This window comes from Lissotriton helveticus, chromosome 8 (genome assembly GCF_964261635.1).
Source record: "Lissotriton helveticus chromosome 8, aLisHel1.1, whole genome shotgun sequence".
Classification (NCBI taxonomy): domain Eukaryota; kingdom Metazoa; phylum Chordata; class Amphibia; order Caudata; family Salamandridae; genus Lissotriton; species Lissotriton helveticus.
In genome coordinates, this window is record NC_136069.1 from 330,150,300 (window position 1) to 330,173,745 (window position 23,446).

General features: G+C 45.8%; 1 protein-coding gene across 3 annotated transcripts in view; it reads right to left on the reverse strand.

Moving 5' to 3' along the window:
• Positions 1 to 23,446, reverse strand: part of MTMR6 (myotubularin related protein 6) — a 544,203-nt gene that overhangs the window by 134,784 nt on the left and 385,973 nt on the right. For all 3 annotated transcript variants that reach the window (XM_078657106.1, XM_078657107.1, XM_078657108.1), the window contains one exon: positions 20,890 to 21,024. In XM_078657106.1, the coding sequence (XP_078513232.1) occupies positions 20,890 to 21,024 (135 nt within the window). The remainder of the gene's footprint in view (positions 1 to 20,889; positions 21,025 to 23,446) is intronic.

Here is a 23,446-nt window from a genome sequence, read left to right on the forward strand (position 1 = left end):
GCCCTAGGGGGAATGGATAGAGTGTGTTTTGCTTTCTGGTAGCAAATTTGAATGCATTTAACAATCCATCTTGCAATCCCAGTTTTTGAGATGGGATTACCTTTATGTGGAGGAGAAACGGACACAAAAAGCTGTTTTGTTTTACCAAATGGCTTTGTCCTATCAATATAGTAGAGGAGAGGTGGAATGGTGAAATGACTTTTGGAAGGAATTTTGGATTTGTCATTAAGAACCACTTTGTTGTGATGGAGTTGCAAGAATGGTTCTCGAATTCTTAATGCCTGGATCTCACTTACTCTTCTAAGTAAAGTAATAGCAATTAAAAAAACAACTTTCCATGAAAGAAATTGTAATTCACACTTATGCAAGGGTTCAAATGGAGGACCCTTAAACCTAGGGAGATCAAAGTTTAGATTCCATACAGGGGAGGGTGGTAGCCTGGGAGGAATTATTCTTTTAAGGCCTTTCATGAAGACTTTGATGGCAGGAACTTTGAATAATGACAGATGCTGTCTGTTTTGAAGGTAAGCTGCTATAGCAGCAAGATGTAACCTGATTGAGGAGCATGCTAAACTACATTTTTGTAGATGTAACAAGTAGCATATGATGTTTTGGATGGAAACATCTAGTGGGTTAATGTTATTGTTGCAATATATAACAAACCTTTTACACTTGGCATGCTCTATGGGTGGGACGTCTAGCTTCTTTTATAACACTCATGCAATCAATAGGGAGATTAAGAAAGCCTAATTCTAAGACCTCAGGAGCCAAATCGTTAGGTTGAGCTGCATGGGGTCGGGATGCATGATCTCTCCATGGTTCTGTGTTAGAAGATGTGGATAGAGTTTTAGTTTGTGATGTGGTACCACTGAGAGTTCTTGTAGTGTGGTGAACCACAGTTGCCTTGTCCACGTTTGTGCAATGAGAATCAAAGTGAGGGAGTGTGGCTGTAGCTTGCACACCACTAACGGAATGAGTGGGAGAGGCGGAAAAGCATACGCAAATTTGTCTGACCAACTCATCCATTGCGCATTGCCCTTGGACAATGGGTGTGGATTCCTGGCGGCAAAGCTTGGGCATTTAGAGTTGAGGTGTGTGGCGAACAGATCTATTTCTGGCTGTCCCCACTGTTGAAAAAAAGGTTGAAGAACTTAAGGATGAAGTTCCCACTCGTGAATCTGTTGGCACTGATGACTTAACAGATCCGCAACCTGTTTGTGAACTCCTGGTAGATGTTGTGATAAGAGGAAGATGTTTTGAGGAATGGCCCACCTCCATATGCTCTGCGCCACCCGGGAGAGCTGTAAGGAGTGTGTTCCTCCCTGTTTTTGGATGTAGTACATGGCTGTCATATTGTCGGTGTAGACTACTTTGTGTGATAGGTAATGTGGAAATTACTTTAGAGCTAGAAAAATGGTTAGCAACTCCATATGGTTTATGTGGAGTAGCTTTTGCTGTGGTGTTCATTTGCCCTGGACTGTGTGCTGTGCCAAATGAGCTCCCCAGCCGGTTAGGAATGCATCCGTGGTTAGCACTACTTGTGGAATTGTCTCAATGAGCGGCCGTCCTTTTTGGTGTTCCACCATTGCAGAGAGTGATGGGCCCACCCGCCCACCACCACCAGATCTGTTAATTGACCTTGGGACTGGTTGCATTGGCTTGCTAAGCACTCTTGCAGGGGAGCATTTGGAGTTTTGTGTGTGGTACTACGAAGATGCAAGATGCCATCATTCCAATTAGTTGCATGAACACTCGAGCTGGTAGGGAGTGTTGCGGTTGGAATTTTTGTATGATAGCTTGCATACTTTGTATTCTTGCTGGATTAGGGGATGCAAGTGCTTTGGAGGTATCTATTGAGGCACCCAGATACTGTTGAGATAGGGATGGTTGGAGATGTGACTGTTCTGTTTTTAGTGAACCCGAGTTTGTGTAACAGGTGAATGGTCTGGTGTGTGTGCTGCACGCACTGGTGGTATGACTTGGCTTTTATTAGCCAATCGTCGAGATATGGGAAAACATGGATGGTTTCCCTTCTCAAGTGTGCTGCTACTACTGAAAGACACTTTGTGAAAACTCAAGGCACTGTAGTTACTCCGAAAGGGAGGACTTTGAACTGGTAATGCTAACCGTCCAGTACAAACCGAAGGTACTTTCTGTGAGCTTGGTGGATGGGAATGTCGAAGTAGGCGTCCTTGAGATCTAGGGTAGCAAGGAAGTCGCTTTGTTTTAACAGAGAAAGGACCTGCTGTAATGTGGCCATATGGAAGTGGTCGGACTGTATGTAAAGATTTAGGGGTCTCAGGTCTAGTATAGGTCTGAGGGAGCCGTCCTTTTTGGGGATAAGGAAATATAGGGAGTAAACTCCTGTGTTTTGATGACGTACTGGAACTGGTTCTATTGCGTTTTTCTGCAGTAGAGTGGCAACTTCTTGTTTTAGGAGTGCTAGATGCTCGTGACATGGGACGATGTCTGGGTGGTATTGTTGGAGGAGTGGAAGTGAGCTCCAGGCAATAACCTGACTGAATTATTTGTCTCACCCACCTGTCTGTTGTGATGGAGTTCCAGACAGGTTGGAACTGTTGTAATCTCCCCCCGACAGGAGTGCAATGGTCTGGGGGGAGAGGAGGGAAGTCACTGTTTGGGAGTGGAGGCAGTACAGTTGGTGTTACCTCTGCCTCTACCTTTAGTGTTGTTGCCTCTATATCCTCCTCCGTAATAACCTCTATTGGGAGAGGATTGGGTGGGTGCTTTGTAAGAAGAGGAGGAAGTATCTGTTGGAAATTTTTGGGAGGCGCCTCTGTAAGAGGAGCGACAAAAGGAAGCTCTGGGAGTCCGAGTTTGTGAATCTCCCATGGACTTTGCGGTGTCGGTATCCTTTTTCATTTTTTCTAGTCCTGTATCAACTGTAGGACCGAAAAGATGTTGCTGGTCAAAAGGTTGATTAAGAATACTGGTTTGTACCTCTGGTTTAAAACCAGCGATGCGCAGCCAGGCATGCTTACGTAAAGGTATGCCGGTATTTATTGCTCTTGAGGCTGTATCAGCAGTATCAAAAGCACAACGGATGGAAGTATTAGTAATGACTTTGCCTTCTTGTATTAAGTCAGAAGCCCTGGTCTTATACTTGTCTGGCAAATGTTGCATAAGGGTTTCAAGCTCATCGCAGTGAGCCCTATCATACCTTGCTAATAGAGCTTGGGTGTTGGCAATTCTCCAGAGGTTGGCTGCCTGAGAGATCATGCGTTTACCTGAAGCATCTAGAAGTTTTGACTCTTTATCAGGGGGTGGAGCATCCCGTGTTGTCTGTGAATTAGCTCTTTTCCTGGCGTTTGAGACTACTAAAGAGTCTAGTGGCAGTTGGCCTTTGATATAGGCTGGGTCATTTGGAGCTGCTTTGTACTTTTTTTCCAACCTGGGATTAATTATCCTGGCCCTGACGGGATCTTTAACTACCTCAGGTGCGTGCTTTACAACCCCTTTAAGCATTGGTAGGATGGTTATGGTTTTATGTGATGGTAATAATGTGTCCATAAGGAAGTCGTCATCTACTGGATCAGTGTGTAGGTCGACCCTATGAAAGATTGCAGCTCTATGAATGAGTTGTGTAAACCCTATAGTGTCATCTGGAGGGGATGGCCTAGAAGGGTATGCGTCATCTTGTGGGAGATCTGGAGCATTATAAACTTCCCACGGATCGTATGGTGGTTCTGCAATATTATCTAGGTAATCTAGTGGTTGGTCATCTTCTATCCCCCTTAGTAATCATCCTCATCATCATCTGCGGGTGCAGGGCAGTGTGGGATGAATGGTGAATGTACAGGGGAAATATGAAGGTCTGGTTCTTCTGGAAGTGGTGAAGGTACCCTTATAGGAGAAGTTTGAGCAGGCTTTTTGAGGGGGACTGGAGGTGTGGTGGGAGGGTCTTGCTTCCTTTTAGCAGGCGCAGTAATGACATGTCCAGTTTTTGGATAAAGAAGAGTCTTTTGTTTTGGATCTGGACGGAAAAGCTCTTCTGTGGAAGCATACTTCTTCGGCACGGACTTTTCTTGTGTGGAGCACAGTTGTTTAGAAGTTTTAGCAGTGTCTATTTGGAGCAGATTTCGGTTTCGAAGACTTGAGGTCGGAAGCTTTCTGTGGCTTTGCTTTTTATTCGGATCGGATGTTTTCGGATCCGGAGTTTTTGGTTCCGAAGCTCGTTTCGGGTCAACAGCTTTAGGTGCCGAAGTGTGTTTAGGTACCGGGGTTGGCTTTGGTTCAATAGTTTTCGGTGTGGAACTTGGTTTCGAAGCCGAGCTTATTTTCGGCTCGACCGATTTGGGTACGGAGGTCAGTTTCGGTGCCGGAGTAAGTTTTGTTTCAAGTACTTTTTGTTTCTCGGGGCCGACAGGCTGACTCGAGCCCGAGTCGCCTAGAGGCTTTTTAGTAATTTTCGCTGCCAAGCCGGAAGGCGGGCGTCTGAAGTTTGTGATCGGTGTGCACCTGGACCCGGAGGTGGAACCGAAGCCTGGCCTGGTGTGGGGGTGTGAACAAGGTCGACGTTTGTACTCAGGACCTGTTGGCCAGCTGGAATGGGATCATCATCATCTGCTTGCTCTTCGGCTCCGGAAGCGGAATTCTCTGCTCTGGAAACGACGACTTCTTCATGCTGTTCTTCTTCGGACTCTAGATCAATTGGAGTCTCTTCGACGAGGCGGTCTGGTGCCGATAAAGAGGATTGTGCCATGACTCTTCACGCTCATCGGTCCCTGATAGTTTTCTTGGACGGGAACAAAGCGCAGGTCCTGGCAATCTCGGCTCTCGTGCTCTGAGGACAATCACAGATTGCACACCTCATGTAGATCAGTGTGGGGGTATTTGTGTCCACACTGAGGGCACTTCTTGAAGGGTGTTCTTTCCATGAGCCGAAGGCCCAATGGCGCAGTTGGGTCCAACGGCCCCAATGGTCACCGGAATAGAGAAGTGCAGGCTTTTTCGACATGAGTATAAAGGAAGACGTGATCAAAATAAATACAGACAGTAGAAATCAAAGAATGGCCATCGAAAGGAGATCGGTAACGGGACCGAGCGACCAACACATCTGAGCCCGATGGCGGGAAAAAACAATCTGAAGATAGAGTCGATGCCCATGCACACTATGCTTCAAAGGAGGAGTTATCTATCATACAGAGACTCTTCCATGACAACAACAAAGTGTATTCACCCTGGCCCACCTCCAGATAGCAATCTTTGCACTAGTGTGTGATCTGCAGCCCATATGCCTCGAACATAGAGAGCGGATTTTTAACACATGGTATGGCTGTATCTGGTGGTGTCGACCTTTTAGATGTGATTTCCTGTGACTGTGTCAAAGGTCAAAGCCTGGACAGACAAATGCATGCGGGGTATAGTTTCCTAGGGAAGTGAAACTTGAACTTACATTTTTAGGCGTGGAGCTTCTGTTGATCCAATGATTCACTGCAATGGCCTAGGGGTCCCTCCATATTCCAAATAAGGCTAGCTGGTTATGTGAAGGTCACAAATGGGTGGAAGCTGGATGCTCTGGAATAGGTGATGTTGCAACATCCATGGGGGTATTCCAATATTGCCTTTAGGAAGGTATTATTTTCGCTTGAACTGGCGGGAACACTGATCTTCACCCGCTTTGAAAAGCAGTTTGATCAAATCTTTAATGAAATAATGTTTCACCAACTGCATCTCCTAGTGCGCTTATAGTTAAGAAGATAGCACAAAGGACTCACAGAACATCTGATTACAGGTTTGGTTGTGAGACTACAGCATCAGAGATTACGTAACAGTCAGGTTTCATGTTGCTGGGCCTACACAGTGTTCACCACTCCATTGTTTTGTATATAGTGTTTGGTTTCAGCATATCTTCACTTTTAATAGTGCGTTAAGATGTTTATTAGTATGGTATAAGCAGTAATTTTTCTAATTGAAACAATTAAATACGCTAATAAATAAGCCGCATAAGGATGGATGAAGTTGGACACAAGTGCCAGTGCAGTTAATATGGTGTGGGCTGCAAGGCAATAGGATTACACCAATAGAAGGAAAGAGAGTTGGTGTGCCGATGGTACACAAAGAGTGACAGCATTTTGGAAAATAAGGATACTGAGAGACAGGAAAGTGGTTGAATCGAGAGGTGATGTCACCCATTGCTTTGTTGAGCACAGTTGTGCATTTGAAGCATTGGCAGAGAGGGAAGTGAGGATAAAGAGCACGGAAAAACACCAAGCTGTGGAAGAGAGTGCCAGTGGCTTTATGGTTTGTGGCCAGAAATTGTCAGAAGGTTTGTAAGAGATGTTGGCAGAAAGGAGTACTGGAATAAGCTTGTGAATGAGAGAAAAATGGGAAGGTTGAGAAGAGTGCAGGCATTACTTTAATGTGGATGAGGTGGGAAGGAGAGTGCTGCAAGACCTGCACTTTCTTCTAAACTACAGAACCATGTTCAATTTACAGGTCTAGGCATAGTAGGATTACTCACATGGTTATCTCTATCATGCAGGTTGTTTGTGTTTAACTTTCTACATTCTACAAAAGTGTGCCCCTCAAGACCATCCACAGTTCTACCAAATCTTAAGAAGAAAATGAACAAATTCAAGTAAGCAAAGGTTGCCAAAAAAGACTGGCACCATGGGGATCCTAGGGAATCTTTCAAACAGAAGGCAAAATCTGCTTGTTCCTAAAGACTGCACATGCATACCTCAGTAGAATTATCCAATCTTTAGATGTGGCATGTACCATATTAAGTCACACACCAAACAGTGAGTATCAGGAAACCAGGATACATGAATGGTTCTAAAAATATGTTTTCTAGACAACATTGGTGACCCGGTTACTTTAGAGAAATTGCATTAGCTTAGGATAATGCAACTATTCAATCAAGAGAACAGAGTGCAGAAACCTTCAATTTCATACAGGGAGAAAAAACCTCCAAGACTGGGTGAGCAAGAGTTGAGAGGCAGTACATTGTGAAAATCAGAAAGTGAATGTAAGTTCAAAGAACAGAGCTGGTCCAGGTACTGCCAATTCACTGGAATGAGCAACAAGTCTAGGCAAGAGCAGTTGTGACACATCCTGATGAAAAGAAAGTCTCCTTATATATGGAGGTTTGACCAACAAACCTGGAACTCAGAACAGGAAGAAGAGTTTGGGAAAGGAATAGGAAAAAGAAAAGAAATTAACAATAGTTCTCAAAATGGAATGATAATAATCATTACAATGATATGATTAGGATTCAGGATGTTTCCAAAGAATCCCATATGTACCAGTAGTGAGTGGACCGTCAGCAATGGCCACTTGAGGCTGAATCAGCTCGGCTCTAAACACGAAGCCTGACTCATTGCAGCATAGGAAAGAAACAAGGTGCCACATGCCAAGGAGTAGTCTGCCCAACAGTATATATACCTTCCAGCATTAGGTGAGAGAAGACATCAAACTGTATTTAAAGATTTAAATGGAAACAGAGTTGTGACATTGAGGAATGTGAAATGCAGCGGTCTTGAAACCATGATATCAAGAAAAGACAGTTTCATTAAGATGGCCGCAGAAATGTCAAAAAGTTTTTTTTGCCACAAGTAACACAAAGAATCCGATGTAATAATCTATTTAATGTAAAAAAAAGGACATGTAGATACATGGAAGATGGCAGACGTTGGGGAAGAAAACACGTTACTTACCTGTAACTGTATTGGATGCTTTCATAGATTCACATGCCTGAACCATTCCCCGTCGTCGAGACGGGAGTCTCCGGTATATAAAAAAGCAATGCTTAGCAGTATAGCAAACTGAAAAGAGGCCTAGGCCCATTTCCCTTTTGCAACCCATAGCCTTTGTTATGTAAAAAAGGCCCAACTTTTCCATGCACCAATCAGAGCTCCTCACCCTCTAGAACACTCCTGAGAGAACCTTCTGCCCCTCAGATGTTCGCGCACTTGTGCATATAAAACAGTTACTTGCTAAATCCAAGGTGAGCCTCTCAGGGGAGGAGGGTGGGTGCATGTGAATCTATGAAAGCTTCCAATACTGGAGAACTATAGTTACAGGTAAGTAACTTGATTTCTTACTCCAGTATTGGAACTTTCATAGATTCACATGCCTGAATCAGAATAGCGAGCAGTGATATTACAAAGCACCTTAATCTCGTGCATTTCAACCCCATCATGTAATACAGCATGAAAATCAAGTATAAGAAAATACAAAAAATTTGACTTTGTAAAACAAGAGAAAAAAGGATGGAGGGATGGAAAGAAGGCGCACCGTTACTGGATTACGTTTCTCAGTACCGCCTCTCCCACCGCCGCAAACAATTCTGCGGCTGCTTCCAAGCAGTAGTGCCTGGTGAAGGTGTGCGTAGATGCCCAGGTCGCTTCCCTGCAGATATCCTGGATTGGCACACCTCCAAACAATGCAGTGGAAGTGGCCACTGTTCTCGTGGAATGGGCACAAACTCGTGCATTTAGAGGCTTTCCAGCAGCTTGATGACAGTAGACAATCGCACTGGAAATCCATCTGGCAATCCCCCTCTTTGATAAAGGGAAACCTTTCCTGGGTGCGCTGAAAGCGACGAAGAGCTGTGAAGATTTGCGAAAGCTCTTCGTTTCCTTTAAAATAGAACTTGAGACATCTTTGAACGTCCAGGGAGTGTAACACTCTTTCCACCGCTGTTGTTGGTTGAGGAAATAAACGTTTTAACACCAATGGCTCATTCAGATGAAAGTCAGTTGGTACCTTAGGAATACATTTTGGATTAGTTCTCAGCATCATTCTCTCTTCCTGAAACTGTAGGAAAGGCTCTTGAATTGTGAGAGCTTGCAGTTCTCCTACTCTGCTCGCTGAAGTTAGTGCAATGAGCAGAGCCACCTTCCAAGACAGAAACTTAAGGTCCGCCCTGTATATAGGCTCAAAAGGTCATTTCATCAATTGTGACAGCACTATGTTTAGATTCCAGAGCGGTGGTGGAGGCTTTATTGGAGGAAAAAGGATAAGTTACTTACCTGTAATCCTAGTTCTCTTCCAGGGGTATACTCATCAAAGTCATAAGCACTGAATATTCCCGCTCACGTGCGGGGACCCCGGAAATAATATAAAACTATATATGTAAATCACATATAAAAAGCTCCACATATATGTATGCACATATATCATTTTTTCTCACACCAATGTAGCTCCAAAATAGAGGCTAAACAATGTAAATACTCATACATACACTGTAATTAGCAAGGAAACAAAAAACACATTAGGTCAAATAGCACTTGATATTTGTGTTTCAATGAGCAAAAATACTCACAAATCCTGAAAAATGCTAATAAATAGACATTGTTAGCCACAGGCTGCATTGAACAGCAATAGCATAGAAAATGAAACCATTTTCAACAAAAACTGGCACTGTGCCTTTAAGGCAGCCATGACCCCTGGCTTCCCATCATGCCTCAGGGGTGACAGTTAGGTCAGTTGTTCTTTGCATACCCCTGAAGACAGGGCTCAACCATAAGCCATAGAAAACAGACAAATCTCATTTACCTGGGGAGGCGGGTGGGTGTGCTTATGACTTTGATGAGGATACCCCTGGAAGAGAACTAGGATTACAGGCAAGTAACTTATCCTTCTCTTCCAGGGGATCCTCATCAATAGTCATAAGCACTGAATAGAATAGCAAGCCCAAACACCACCTACAGGTAAATGAGAAATACATGAACCATCCTTAACATTTGTAGCAGCAGAGTACTCAGCTGCTAAACAGATTCCACAAGGAGGCCTGGCCTACCTGGGTATCTGCTCTAGTGTCAGAATCAAGACAGGAATGTCTGGTAAACGTATGGACGGACTTCCAGGTCGCCGCCTTACAGATCTCAGACATGGGCACATTATGGAGAAAAGCTGCAGTCGCCGCTCTACCCCTAGTGGAATGTCTCTTGGGCGAAAACCCCAGGGTTTTCTGAGCCAATTGATAGAAAAAGCTTGATACACAAAACTATCCATCTTGAAATAGAACGTTTCGAGACTGCATAACCTGTCCTGATCGAACCATAGTTGACAAATAGTTGATCAGACTTACGAACAGACTTGGACCGATCTAGAACATTTTAAAACTCTTTTCAGGTTCAAAGAATGCAAAGCCCTCTCAGCTGGAGTAGAGGGATTAGGGAAGAAGGTGGGCAGAGAGATGGTCTGATTTACATGAAAATCTGACACCACCTTGGGTAGAAAAGACGGATGTGTCCTGAGTACTACTCTATTCAAGTGGAACACTGTATAAGGTTCCTTGGAGCAGAGAGTCTGAATTTCGCTCACCCTACGAGCTGACATGATTGCTACCAAAAAAGCAGCTTTCCAGGAAATATGCTACAAAGTAGCTTTATGAATGGGTTCGAAAGGAGGACCCATTCATTTTGACAGAACCAGGTTCAGCTCCCAGGGTGGGAAAGGAGGACGCACTGGAGGGTACACTTTTTTCAACCCTTGCAGGAAGTCTTTTACAGCTGGCAGTTGGAAAAAAGAAGGTTGTGCAGGTGCACATCTATACGCTGTTATAGCCGCTAAATGCACCTAATAGAACTGAACTTTAAACCTGCTTTCGCCAGATATAACAAATAAGGAACAACAACTTCTTCCTGACCCTTAGTAGGATGATGACCATTTTGCATGCACCAAAGATAAAAGCGCTTCCATTTACAGGCATAAGAATGTCTTGTGGAAGGCCGTCTCGCTTCCTTCAGGATGGACATGCAGTCCTATGGCAATCCTAGATGGCCGTATTGTATGACCTCAGGAGCCATGATGTCAAGCTCAGTGACGGAAGGTTGGGATGATGAATCCTCCCGTTCATTTTGGATAACAGATCCGGCCTGCATGGCAGTCTCTTGTGAGGAGCCACTGACAGATGAAGCAGGTCCGTGTACCACCATTATCTCGGCCAGTCGGGAGCAATGAGGATCATCATTGTGCACGAGTGTATCAGCTTGCTCACCACCTTCAGGATCAGCGGAAGGGGTGGAAAGGCGTACACAAATTCCCCTGATCAGTCTATCAAAAGGGCATTCCCTCTTGTTCCTGGACGGTAAAACCGCGAGGCGAAGTCTCAGCATGGGGGTTGTCGTCGTTCCCGAACAGATCTAAGGTGGGACGACCCCAAGACTGAAAGATGCATTCGAGCACCTCGTCGTTTAGAACCCAGTCCTCTCTGTCTTTGAAATGACAACTCAGCGGGTCCCCCCTCACGTTCTGTTCTCCTGGGAGGTGGACCGCCGTGACTGACAATTTGCGAGCCAGAAGCCAATGCCAGATGCGCTGGGCTTCCAGTGACAGAGTTAATGAGCGCATTCCCCCCTGCTTGTTTAAGTAGTACATCGTGGTGGTGTTGTCCGTTTGTACTAATATTGATGTTTCCCGAAGCGAGGGAAGGAACGCCTTGAGAGCCAGGTGAACTGCTCTCAACTCCAGCATGTTGATGTGATATGTACATTCCTTGGGAGACCACAAACCTTGCACTTGGAGGTGACCCATGTGTGCCCCCCAGCCTTGTAGAGAAGCATCGGTGAACAAGGTCTGTGCAGGAGGAGGTTGATGGAACAGAATCCCTACCTGCATGTTCTGCTTCTTTGTCCACCATGGAATGGAAGCTCGAGCTATTTCTGAAAGAGTAATCCGATCGTCCCAGCGAGCTGACTGTTGGTCCCACTTGTCCTCCAGATCCTGCTGAAGAGGACGCATCCGAAGCCTGGCATTCGGGACTAGAAAGATGCATGAAGCCATCGAACCTACCAGGGAGGCAATCTTTCGCACTTTCTGAACCATGTGGTGGAGACCAGCTGACAATTTTGAGTTATAGAACCCTGTCTCTCCTCCGAAGGAAACACTTTTCCTACCTCGGAGTCTAGAAGAGCTCCTAGGAAGTGAATCTTCTGGGTGGGTTGCGAGACTGATTTGCTGAAGTTGACATGCAACCCCAACCGGTGACAGAGCTGGATGCAGGTTTGGAAATGATTCCTTACAGCGTCTGGGGAAGGACCTTTCAGTAGCCAATCGTCCAGATACGGGTACACGAAGACTCGCCTGCGGCGTAGAGCGGCCGTTACTACTGCAACACACTTCGTGAATACCCAGGGAGCTGACTTCAACCCGAAGGGGAGGACCTTGAATTGGTAGTGAGAGGTCCCCACCTGGAACCGCAGGAACCTTTTGTGTTTGTGGTGCACCGGCACATGGAAGTAGGCATCTTGGAGGTCCATCGAACACATCCAATCTCCCCTCCTGAGATTCAGATATATTTGGTAAAGTGCCAACATGCGGAACTTTTCCTTTCTGATATGCAGGTTGAGCGTTCTTAAGTCCAGAGTGGGCCTGAATTCTGCTTTCTGTCCCTTTTTTCTGACCAAGAAATATCGGGAGTACACTCCTTTCCCCCTTTGAGCGATTAGAACCCTCTCGATGGCTGATTTTTCGAGAAGTTTCGCTACTTCCTTTTTCAAAAGGATGAGTTGATGATGCAAGGTTGGCCTTGGAGGAACAGGTGGAGGCAGGTGTTTGAAACGAAGACAGTACCCATTATGAAGTGTAGTCAACACCCATTGGTCGAGTAATGTTTTCCCACTTTGACATACGATGCGCAATGCTTCCCCCCACTGGAGTGGTCAACAGCGCTGGGGGAAGGAAGGACTCATTGCTTTGGCTGGAACTTATTGTTATTGTTGCCCTGGCGTTGATTTCCACCTCCTCTGGAATTACGCTTGCCTCAGAATTGGGACTCTGTTGCCCTTGTTGGTCCTGACCCTTCTGCCAGTGAGGGGTTTGAACCCTCTGTTTGGAAGAGCCCATGTATTAGGAGCGGTACTTCCTCCGAAAGTCTTTCTTTTTTCAAGCCCTACAGCCTTAAGAGTGTCCAACTCTGACTTAATGCGTTGCATTTCTTCGTCAGCACTAGCCCCAAACAGTAATGTTCCCAAAAAGGGCAGGTTCAAAGTTCTAGCCTGAGCCTCAGGTTTTAAGGCTGTTAGGCGCAACCATGAAGACCTCCTCGCCGTTATTCCGTGCACATAGCCATGCGCTGCAAGGGTAGCCCCATCCGCCGCGGCGCCTTTGATCTGATTGGAGACCTGGCCGCCCTCCAAAAGAATCTCCTCAAAATCTTTGCGGTCCTCTTGAGGAAGTTTCTCAGTAAATCTTTGGAGAGGATCCCACAGGGACCTATCATACCTCCCTAGAAGGGCCTCCGCATTAGAGACTTTGAGAAAAGAGGCCGAGGTGTTGCAGACTCTTCTTCCCCACGAATCTTGCAATTTGCTTTCCTTATCCGGAGGCACAGTGGATGAGGAAGCTACAGTACTAGATTTCTTGGCCGCCGCAATGATCGCCGAGTCTGGTGGTGGGTCAGACCAGAGGAAAAGTGGATCCTCTTCTGGCGAGCGATACTTTAAGAATCCTTGCTGGGGCTGACTTTATAGTCGCTGGAGTAAGGAAGACCTCATTCACGGGGTCTATAATTCCAGGTACCAAAGGCAACAGAGGCTTGGGTGCCGATCTGTGATGCAAGGTCTCAAAGATCACAGAAGTTTTGACCTGTGGAGTAGTCATAGGTACTCCCAGTTTCAAAGCACCCCTGCCCAAAATGTCTTGAAAGGTGAAAACGTCATCTATAGGGGATATTCTGGATGGAGGACTGTCTGTCAGAGTCGGAGAATTATCCCTATGAGAACGGGTTGGAGATGAAGAAGTAGTTGGAGATCTGCGAGCTCATCTCCTGCTCCTAGACCTCGATCTTCGCCTACTGGAGTGCACTCGGGCGCCCGATCGCGCTCTGGGTCGGGAGACTGGCTTGTCCCGATGAGCTTGCAACCTGGCTGCTGTTTCCTTGTCTGGAGCCCAGTGATGCAGAGACCTGCACCATCTCGGAGATAGCCTGATGGAAGGAGACTTCTGGGTGCGCTCTCTCACTGGCGAACGTGCCGGAGGAGGCAGATCCATTTGCCCATGGTGCAAACGTGTAGGAGAATGCCTGGACCTCTCATTATCCGAGACCACATCTGAAGATCTTCCACGGTGACAAGACCGGGAGCCCAAAGAGAATGACGACAGGCTCACCGGAGACCCACCACTGGGAGGGTGCCTGGAAGTAGACCTTGTGCGACTCCTAGAAGCACGCTCGTCTGATACTCTCTTCCTCTTAGTTGGAGGACTCATATGCACTGGGGAATGTTCCACCTCTGCAGCTGAAGCCGATCTTGGAGAGCTCTGCTGTGGTGCTAAGGCATGAGACTGATCCGAGGATTGACTAACTCTCTCCTGAGTAGTCTGCCCCGAAGGCGACCTCCCCTGGGATCTGGTGGGAGACTTGCCTCGAAGAGAGATGTTTTGACAGCGAACCACGCTGCTGTGACAACGACGGGGACCTTCTCGACGTCGAGCGCCGATGACCAGGCGACGACAGTGATGTGACGTCAACGGGGATCTTCTCGACGTCGACCGTTGATGTTGTGATGGCGACGGAGACCTTCTCGACGTCGATCGCCGGTGACTGGGCAACGACGGAGGATGCCTCGACTTCGAACGTCACTGGGCAGGCGCCGACGGAGAGTGCCTCGACGTCGAACGCCGATGACCGGGCGTCTACGGAGGATGCCTGGACGTCGAACGCCGATGACAGGCGTCGCTGGAGGAAGCCGTGACGTCGAAGATTGGTCCTGATGCTTCGACGCCAGCTGTCTCAACGCCGAACTCCTATGCTCCAACGGAGACCTCTCCCTCGACGCTGCACGCCCCGTAGACGGCAGCGGAGGTACCTTGCTTCTCGACGCTGAAGTCTTCGTCGTCGAAGGAAGTATCCTCGTCTTCGTCGACGGCCTCTTCGACCCAGACGCCGAAGGAGAACAAGTCAGGACTTCTCTCGACGTCTAACGCGTCCTGCGTCTCTTCTGCCTCTTAGGAGACCTACCTCTCTCACAGAGACCATAAATTCGAATTATCTCCCTATCTTTGAGAGTTCTCCTTGATAAAGACTTGCAGTGTTCACAAAAACTTGCAGAATGAGAGTCAGGGAGGCAGAGGATACACACAGGATGTGCGTCAGTCTTGGCCTTCTTCTTCCCACAGGAAGGGCAGTTGTCAAAGAGAGAAGGCATTTTTGACAGAAAAATTCCTTTTTTAAGACTTAAAAAAGGCAGCACTAACACTCTATGCCCAAAAGACGTCGAGCGAAAGTAAAAATTGTAGAAAATCTCAAGTATTTTTTGACAGAAAGTCAAAAAGAAAGGGAGCTGTTGAACCAGGGTCCTGACTGAAGGAGCCGGAAAGAACAACTGACCTAACTGTCACCCCTGAGGCATGATGGGAAGCCAGGGGTCATGGCTGCCTTAAAGGCACGGTGCTAGTTTTTGTTGAAAATGGTTTTATTTTCTATGCTATTGCTGTTCAATGCAGCCTGTGGCTAACAATATCTATTTATTAAATTTTTTCAGGATTTATGAGTATTTTTGCTCATTAAAACACAAAGTTCAAGTGCTATTTGACCTAAAGTGTTTTTTGTTTCCATGCTAATTACAGTGTATGTATGAGTATTTACATTGTTTAGCCTCTATTTTGGGGCTGCATTGGTGTGAGAAAAAATTATATATGTGCATACATATATGTGGAGCTATTTCAATGTGATTTACATGTATAGTTTTATATTATTTCCGGGGTCCCCGCACGTGAGCGGGAATATTCAGTGCTTATGACTATTGAAGAGGATCCCCTGGAAGAGAACTCTGAATAATCCCTTCATAAATTGTTTGATGATCCTTGATGACCACAAGGACGGGCTTGAAGAACACCTCATGTAGCGGGATAATGCAGCCAAATGCACCTTAATCGAAGCGTGAGCCAATTCTGACTTGGCTAAAAGTAAGATGTATGGGATTATTTGATGAGGTGCCGCAGTTAGAGGGTGAATGTTTTGTCTCTGACACCATAGACAAAACCTCTTCCACTTCATCCTGTAGGTTTTGTTGGTACTATCTGCTCTAGCCTTGGACAGGATTCTTCTACATTCGTCTGAGATTTTCAGATGTTGAAATTCACAGTGTTCAGGAGAAAGGCCGCTAATCGTAAGGATTTCGGGTCCGGATGGAGCACTTGTCCCTGGGACATTGTCAGAAGTGATGGAATTGGTCAGAGACGAACTGGACGGTCCTCCGACAGCAGCAGTAGTTCCGTGAGCCAGTGTGGTCTGGGCCACCACGAGGCTATCAGAATTAGCCTGCACGGTTCTTTCTTGATCTTCATAAGCACGCGGGCAGGAGAGGAATTGGAGGAAAAACGTAAGCAAAGACGCCGGACCATGCCATCGAAAACACATTCCCCCAAGATCCCCTCTGGGGAAGCCAGCTTGCGAAGAACCAGCATTTCCCGTTCTTTCTTGTGGCGAAAAGGTCTACTGTTGGCGTCCCCCACCTTTGAAAAATGTTGTCCAGGATCCCCTGGTCCAGCTCCCATTCGTGGCAGGACGATTTGAGCCTGCTGAGAGTATCCGCCTTGACGTTCTGATCTCCCGGGAGATGCTCTGCTGTCAAGGATATCCCCTGCCGTAGTGCCCACTCCCATATTGTCTGGGCCTCTTGAGACAGAGAGAGTGATCTTGTCCCTCCCTGTTTAAGTAGTGCATCGCGGTAGTGTTGTCCGTTTTTATCAACACCGGCGAACCTCTTATTCTTGGCCGGAAAGCTTGCAATGCGAGGCATATCGCCCTGAGTTCTAGCAGATTTATGTGTAATTGCTGCTCGTGCACCTTCCAACGACCGCTGACTTGAAGGTCCTGAAGGAAAGCTCCCCATCCTTCCAGTGAAGCATCGGTAGTTACCACCAATGGAGCTGGTCTTGAACAAAATGACAGACCTTCAGAGACATTTTCTTTTTGTGTCCACCATGTTGCTGCTTGAACCATGACTGGTGACACTTGGACTGTGTCTTCGAAGGATCCCTCCGCTTGACGCCACTGAAGATCGATCTGTTCTTGCAACGGGCGCATCCTTAATCTGCAGTGAGGCACGAGGGGAATGCAAGATGACATCATGCCCAGCAATGACTTGTACTTGCGCACTGAAAGATACTTTCTTTTTAGAAAGTCTTAAAAGAGAGACACGATCCTCAGTTGTCTTTCTTCGGAGGGAAACTCCTTGTTGCTGTCCGTGTCTAGTATCGCTCCCAGAAATGTGATCAGTTTTGTCCGATGAAGTTTTGATTTTCCTTCGTGTAGAGTCAAACCCAGTTTGGCAAACAAATCTATGCAGGCCTTTGTTGACGCCCTGGCTTGTGCTTCCGATAGTGCTTTGACTAACCAGTCATCGAGATAAGGAAATATTTGATGTTTTTGCTTCCTTAACACAGCCGCCACTGGAGCCAGGCATTTCGTGAACACTCGTGGAGCTGACTTTAGGCCGAATGGCAGTACCTTGAATTAATAATGTCTTGCGGCTACCAAGAACCGAAGGTACTGTCTGTGCGCGGGATGGATAGATACAGGAAAATACGCATCCTGTAGGTCCAAAGTGGTCATATGATCTCCTGGGTTCAATAGCAAAAGGATGTCCTGAAGAGACACCATCCTGAAAGATTGCTTTTTGAGATAGGTGTTTAGGGATCTGAGATCCAGAATAGGACGCCATTGGAGTTTGTTTTTCCTGATCAGTAAAACCCCTTGTTCCTTTGGGAATTCGGTACCGGTTCAATTGCTCCTTTTCGGAGCATTGTCCGAATCGCCTTCTGGAGTTGATGCAGATGATTGACTTTTTGATGCATCGGTGGTGTACAAGGAGGCATCTGTAGAAATTCTAGGGTGTGGCTGAATCGAATAATGTTGAGGACCCTGGTCCGTTGTTATTTTTTGCCAATTTTGAAAATAACGAGCAATCTTTCCACCCAGGGGAGCACTTGATCCTAGGAGTGTTGATGCAGCCGGAAGATGAAGGTTGTCATTGTCGTCGGGTGTTGTCCTTCCCCCGACGACCTCCTCTACCTCTCGGAGTTGATTTTGTATAACCTCCCGATTGTCGCTGAGTGTACTGCTGGCGGTATGGCTGAGATGAGGCGGAGTAAGAGGAATATCTCCCTTGCTGATATCCTCCTCTATAAGATGATTGCCCTCTACCTCTAGAGCCTCGAAAAGGAACCTTTCTGTACTGCAGAGTTCTGAATGCTTTCGCAGTATCCGTATCTTTCTTGATACTTTGTAATGTGTCATCAATATGTTTCGCGAATAAATCTTCTCCATTGAAGGGGAGGTCTAAGATCTTATTCTGAACTTCAGGCCTAAAAGCTGTCGCTCTTAGCCATCCTGGTCTGCGCAGAACTGCCGCTCCTCCTAGAGACCTACACGCCGTGGTCGCTATATCCATAGCGCAGTCTATGACTTCCGCCGAAGTCCTTTCACCCTCCAGAAGAATTATTCTGGCTTCTTGTTTCTCTGGTTCTGGCACCTGGTTAATATACGGCGACAGGTCGCACCACATTTGCCTGTCGTATCTTCCTAGAATAGCGAGGGCATTAGCAGCTTTTACCAGCAGAGCAGACATTAAGAAAAATCTCTTTCCCGCGTTGTCCAGCCTCCTACCCTCTCTGTCTGGTGGTTTTGTAATTGGAGCGGACGGTTTTCTTGACTTCTGTTGCGCTGCCTGTGTAATCACTGAATCCGGTTTGGGATGACCCAAAAGACAGGCTGGAGCATCTGCAGGTGCTTTATATTTCTTGTCCAGTCTGGCGAGAACTGTAGCTGGCGTCTCCATAACCTTCAGGCCTTCTTCCCAGATATGACTTACAATAGGTAAGGACCTAACATATCTTCGATAGGGTTCCTTAAAGTCATATAGAAAACATTCCGCCTTATCCTCCGACATGGTAAGTGCAAATCTTTTAGTGGCTCTTTCCATCAGGTTATGGAAACCACCAATGTCCTCTGGTGGAGAATCTACTAGTTTTGGCGTAGGAGTTCAAGGTGAAGGAATGAGATAGTCATCCCATTCTCTACTAGGTTCTGCAATCTCTCCATCTTCATGGTCATCATCCGAGGTATCTGGGTCTTGTTGAGATCTTGGTGGAGGAGACCTAGGAATGGGTTCCGGCAAGATCTCCCTTCTTCGCACCGGTGTACCCGGTACCGATCGAGGCCGAGGTGTAACCTTCGGGATTTCCTGAGAGGTTTGAGGTGTCTGATACCTTCTTCTATAATCCTCCAACATGCTCTGGAGGTCTTTCAGTAAAGAAGATTGCACACTTGTCATCTATTCATGATGCTCTCGGAGATATTGTTGCCGTTCTTGGGGATGATCCCGAAACTCCCCATTTTCTTCCTCCGAATCTTCCTCCTGTTATTTTACCTTTAACTGCGAAGGACTACTCGCATATCCAAAGGGACCACCATCATCCTCTGAATCCTCCTCTTCCAGAAGGTGAAAAGGGACTAATGGAGACACCTTGCTTGGAGATGTAACCTCTGGCGTTATTGTCCTTTTCCAGGATGACAACCTCTTTTCTGGGTTTTTTTCTCTCGTCGACGAGCCCGTCGACGAGATCCCCGTCGCTGTCGTCAACCATATTATCGTCGTCGACGCTATCGTCGACCTTGTAGTTACCGTCGACGCTTCCGCCGTCGACGATATCTCGTCGTCGACACTCCCGTCGTCGACGCTCCCGTCGTCGACGATCCCGTCGACGATGTAGATATAGCCATTGTCGTCGACACGTCGTCGATGAACTCGTCGTCGATACCGCCGTCGACAGTGAAAGTGTCGACGGCGTCTTAGCCATAGACTTAACCTCCTGTTTCGTCAATGATGATGATGTTTTTGTCGTCGACGATATCTTCCTCATCGACGGTCCCGTCGACAGTGTAGATCCTTTCACTTTCTCCTCAGGAGGTGTAGAGGAAGTCTTTTTTTATGGTAATCTTGACCCTTGGAGGAGATTTTGAAGGTTCTGATGCAGTTTTCTTCACCTGTTTCACCTCAGAAGCAGAGCCCTTCTTCCCCTTAGGTGTACCTGGATGTGATTTTGAGGGACTCTACCCTGAAGACCATGGGGGGGTCTTTTTTGGGGCCTTCTCGGGTCTCTCGTCTGAGGTATGCGTCTGAGGAGATCTGCTTCTTTTATGAGAATGCTTAGACGAAGGTGACTTCTCCTCACTCTCACTTGAGAGGATCTCCTTTCTGGCTTTAACCTTCTGGAGCCACAGTAGAAGTCTTCCCTCACGATCCCTCAAGGTTTTATTTGAAAATGTTCGACATGCCTTACAATTCTCTGCCTGATGGTCTGGATAGAGGCAGTATATGCAGTCTTTGTGAGGGTCATCTGTATAAAGCCTTTTTTAGAGCAGGTGGCACAAGCTCTAAATAATCCTTTCTTCTCCTTATCAGTCATGGTAGAGGAATAAGGAATTTCAAATCAGAAGCAACTAGAAAATGAGAGAACCTCAAATCCCAGTCAAAGTAAGTTGAATTGAAGAGTTTGAGCAGAGCTCAAAGGAGACTCCATAGCACAACATGCGGTAGAAAATCTGAGGGGCAGAAGGTTCTCTCAGGAGTGTTCTGGAGGGTGAGGAGCTCTGATTGATGCAGGGAAAAGTTTGGGCCTTTTTTACATATCGCAAAACCCTGCATTATCTCAACTCCACTTAGTTACATGTTACTTATGGGTCACTGATGAATGATCTTGAAACAACTACAAGTTTTTAGGCTGATTTGTGCCAAAACAGTGTGCTACTATGTTTTTGGGAAAAGCTGCATTTAGTTACTCTACTTCTGTCAACTTGAAGCAACCTTTTTCAAATGCCATACTCGCCTTTTCACAGAAGCACTTCTGCTTAATAAATTAACATCACAATACAACACACTTTTTCTATAAGTACATAAGTCTGTCAATACCTACTTTGGGCCTGGTGTCCATAACATACATGTAGCGGTTGACAGGATTGGCTTTACTGATTGCCTGCAGCATGTGTTCATCCTCTAAACACCTAGCACTGAAACCAGAAAGAGGCTGACTACACCGGCAAATTGCAGCCTGCAAACCCAAAAAGAAAAATATAATTAAAGAAAAAGATTCACACAAGAAAGGATAGCAATACAGCTACATGTTGTGATGCGTTTATAGCTACATAGACAATTTAGTAAAGATGTTATTGGCTACACAAATGTGTTTAAAACAGAACACAATACGAGAGCATACCCTGCAAACACACTTAGATGCTCATTACAAGTTCTATGGGAAAATCAATGTAGCAATACTGCATCTGGAATTACTGATATCTTGGAGTACAGTAATTACAAGCTGTGGTAATATTACTGCATTGTTACCAGCTATCCCATGAAAAGTTGTAGATTACAGGTAAATCAGCGTTGGGCCTCACCTTTCTGCATATTTAGACCTACTTGTGAGAACTTTGCTACGAACATTTCACTAGGTGGAATGTGCCAAGGAATAAACCTGAAGATACAAGTTTTTTCTGCACAATGTTATCTGGCTTGTAACTCAAGGTACTGGTCAAATCGGGATTTACACCAAACCAGTAATTTGCACATAAGTATTTAGAGGTTACACTATTAGCAGTAACTCATATGTTGGTGGTTAAAATAGAATGTGTGAAGTCAGACATATCTCGGCCTGGAAGTAAAAGAGGATTAATAAGAGATGGAGAGACCCAAGCCATTGGGATCATGCAACACCTTCAAGCATTCCAAGAAACTTTATTATGAGCTACAAGTCAGTAAGTTAACTCTCTCCAGTACAACTAGCTTAAACAAGGTATTTTTGTCAATTATAATCTTAATTTAAATCAATGCACGTCAGCTGGAGGGTACCTAGGAATACACTAAAGAATGCCTGAAAGTCCCAAAACAGAAGAGAGCTCATTTTCATTTCAAGGCAAAATCAACATGAAATCAAGATTGTCCACAGACAGCAGAGGTCTGGATCTGCAGTGTGAGGAAGGTGTGTCTGCTCACCATGAATACTGATGTTAAATAGGTATGCGTGAGAACGCAGAATAGGAGTAGCTGTGAACAGCACAGGCAACTAGGACTGGCAGGATACACTGGGAGGCTCCAGAAATTGATTTAAAGGCATGAGAAGAAACGAACATCCTCATGAAATGAGCAACAGATTCTAAAAAATAGTGTCAGGGATGCAATGAATATTTTATTAAAACACTGCGACATATGAAACAATAAAAACTCTAAATAGCTGCATAGCGAGGAAAGAAACATGGTGGAGAACAATAGGAGGGTCGACAACAGCGGTGATAAAGACGCAAGGGTAAATAAAGAACAGCAATGCAGACTGTTTACAGGGGATTTTACTTCAGTTACGCATCACACAGAAGATGGAGCATTAACAGGAGCCATGATGCATACTTTTTATGTTCTATATCTCTTGTTTGGAAGTGGGTTATAATCTCTTGTTTAAAAGACTTTAAAACTGATTTAATTCCCCACATTATTATACAGCACAATTTTAGGATCAAAAGTCAAATTCAGTTAACCTGGTCATCCACGTGGGTCTCTACACCACAAATTGAGAGACAATGACCCTGTTGTTGTAGTTCTGTAGCTGCAATTGCAGATATCTGATGATATCATGTGCCTCTTGATCTTGCCTTGAATAACCAGCAGCAGTGATCAGTTCTCCTTAATCAGAAGCCAAAGTGGATGAGATCTGAGAAGCATGATGTGCCCATATAATTTTTTATTTCAGACAAATAGTTTACCTAGTTTTGTGAAAAGAGAACCATACCATGACGGGTAATTGTGACAGTTGAAATGCGTCCACTAAAATGTAAGGCAGGGATTCTCCGGTGCTGTGAAACCGAGGAAGGGGCAGACAACTAAACAAGCCTTCTTGCCAGGGTGCCTGCTTGAATGAAAGAAATGTAAACGTGCAACTGGTTGGATTCCCCAGATAAGGAACAAGCTCCCGGACAATATGCACAGGGAATCCATGCTACTTCCGTTTAGGAGGAAACTCAAAAACCATCCTGTTTACTGGGGCATCTGGATAAATCCACCTACTGTACGCTGAGTATCCTCTGAATTAAGGGATTCCTGTCTCATGGTCCACGCTGCAAGCGCCTAGAGACCATTGGTGATTGGCGCTCCATAAATATAATCTAACATTAACACCTTAGCTGCTATGGAACGTCCAGCTCCAGTGCTGGACGTTCCAATGCGCAGGTGCAGTTTGAACGTTCAACGGCCGACGGCAGCACTACGGAGTTAGTGGTGCAGTCGGCCGTTGATCGTGCGCAGCACCTAAGGTGTTAACATCTGCAATTGTAAAGGGGGCTTGGAAGTCGGTATTGGATTTAACTGATGGAATCATTTGAAGCTTCCTGATAACACAGATTATATATTTTGAGTGGCACTGCAAGGGAGTTACCAGCTGAGCTGTCAAGTGTGTGCAACAGTTATTAGAAAAATGCACTACGTAC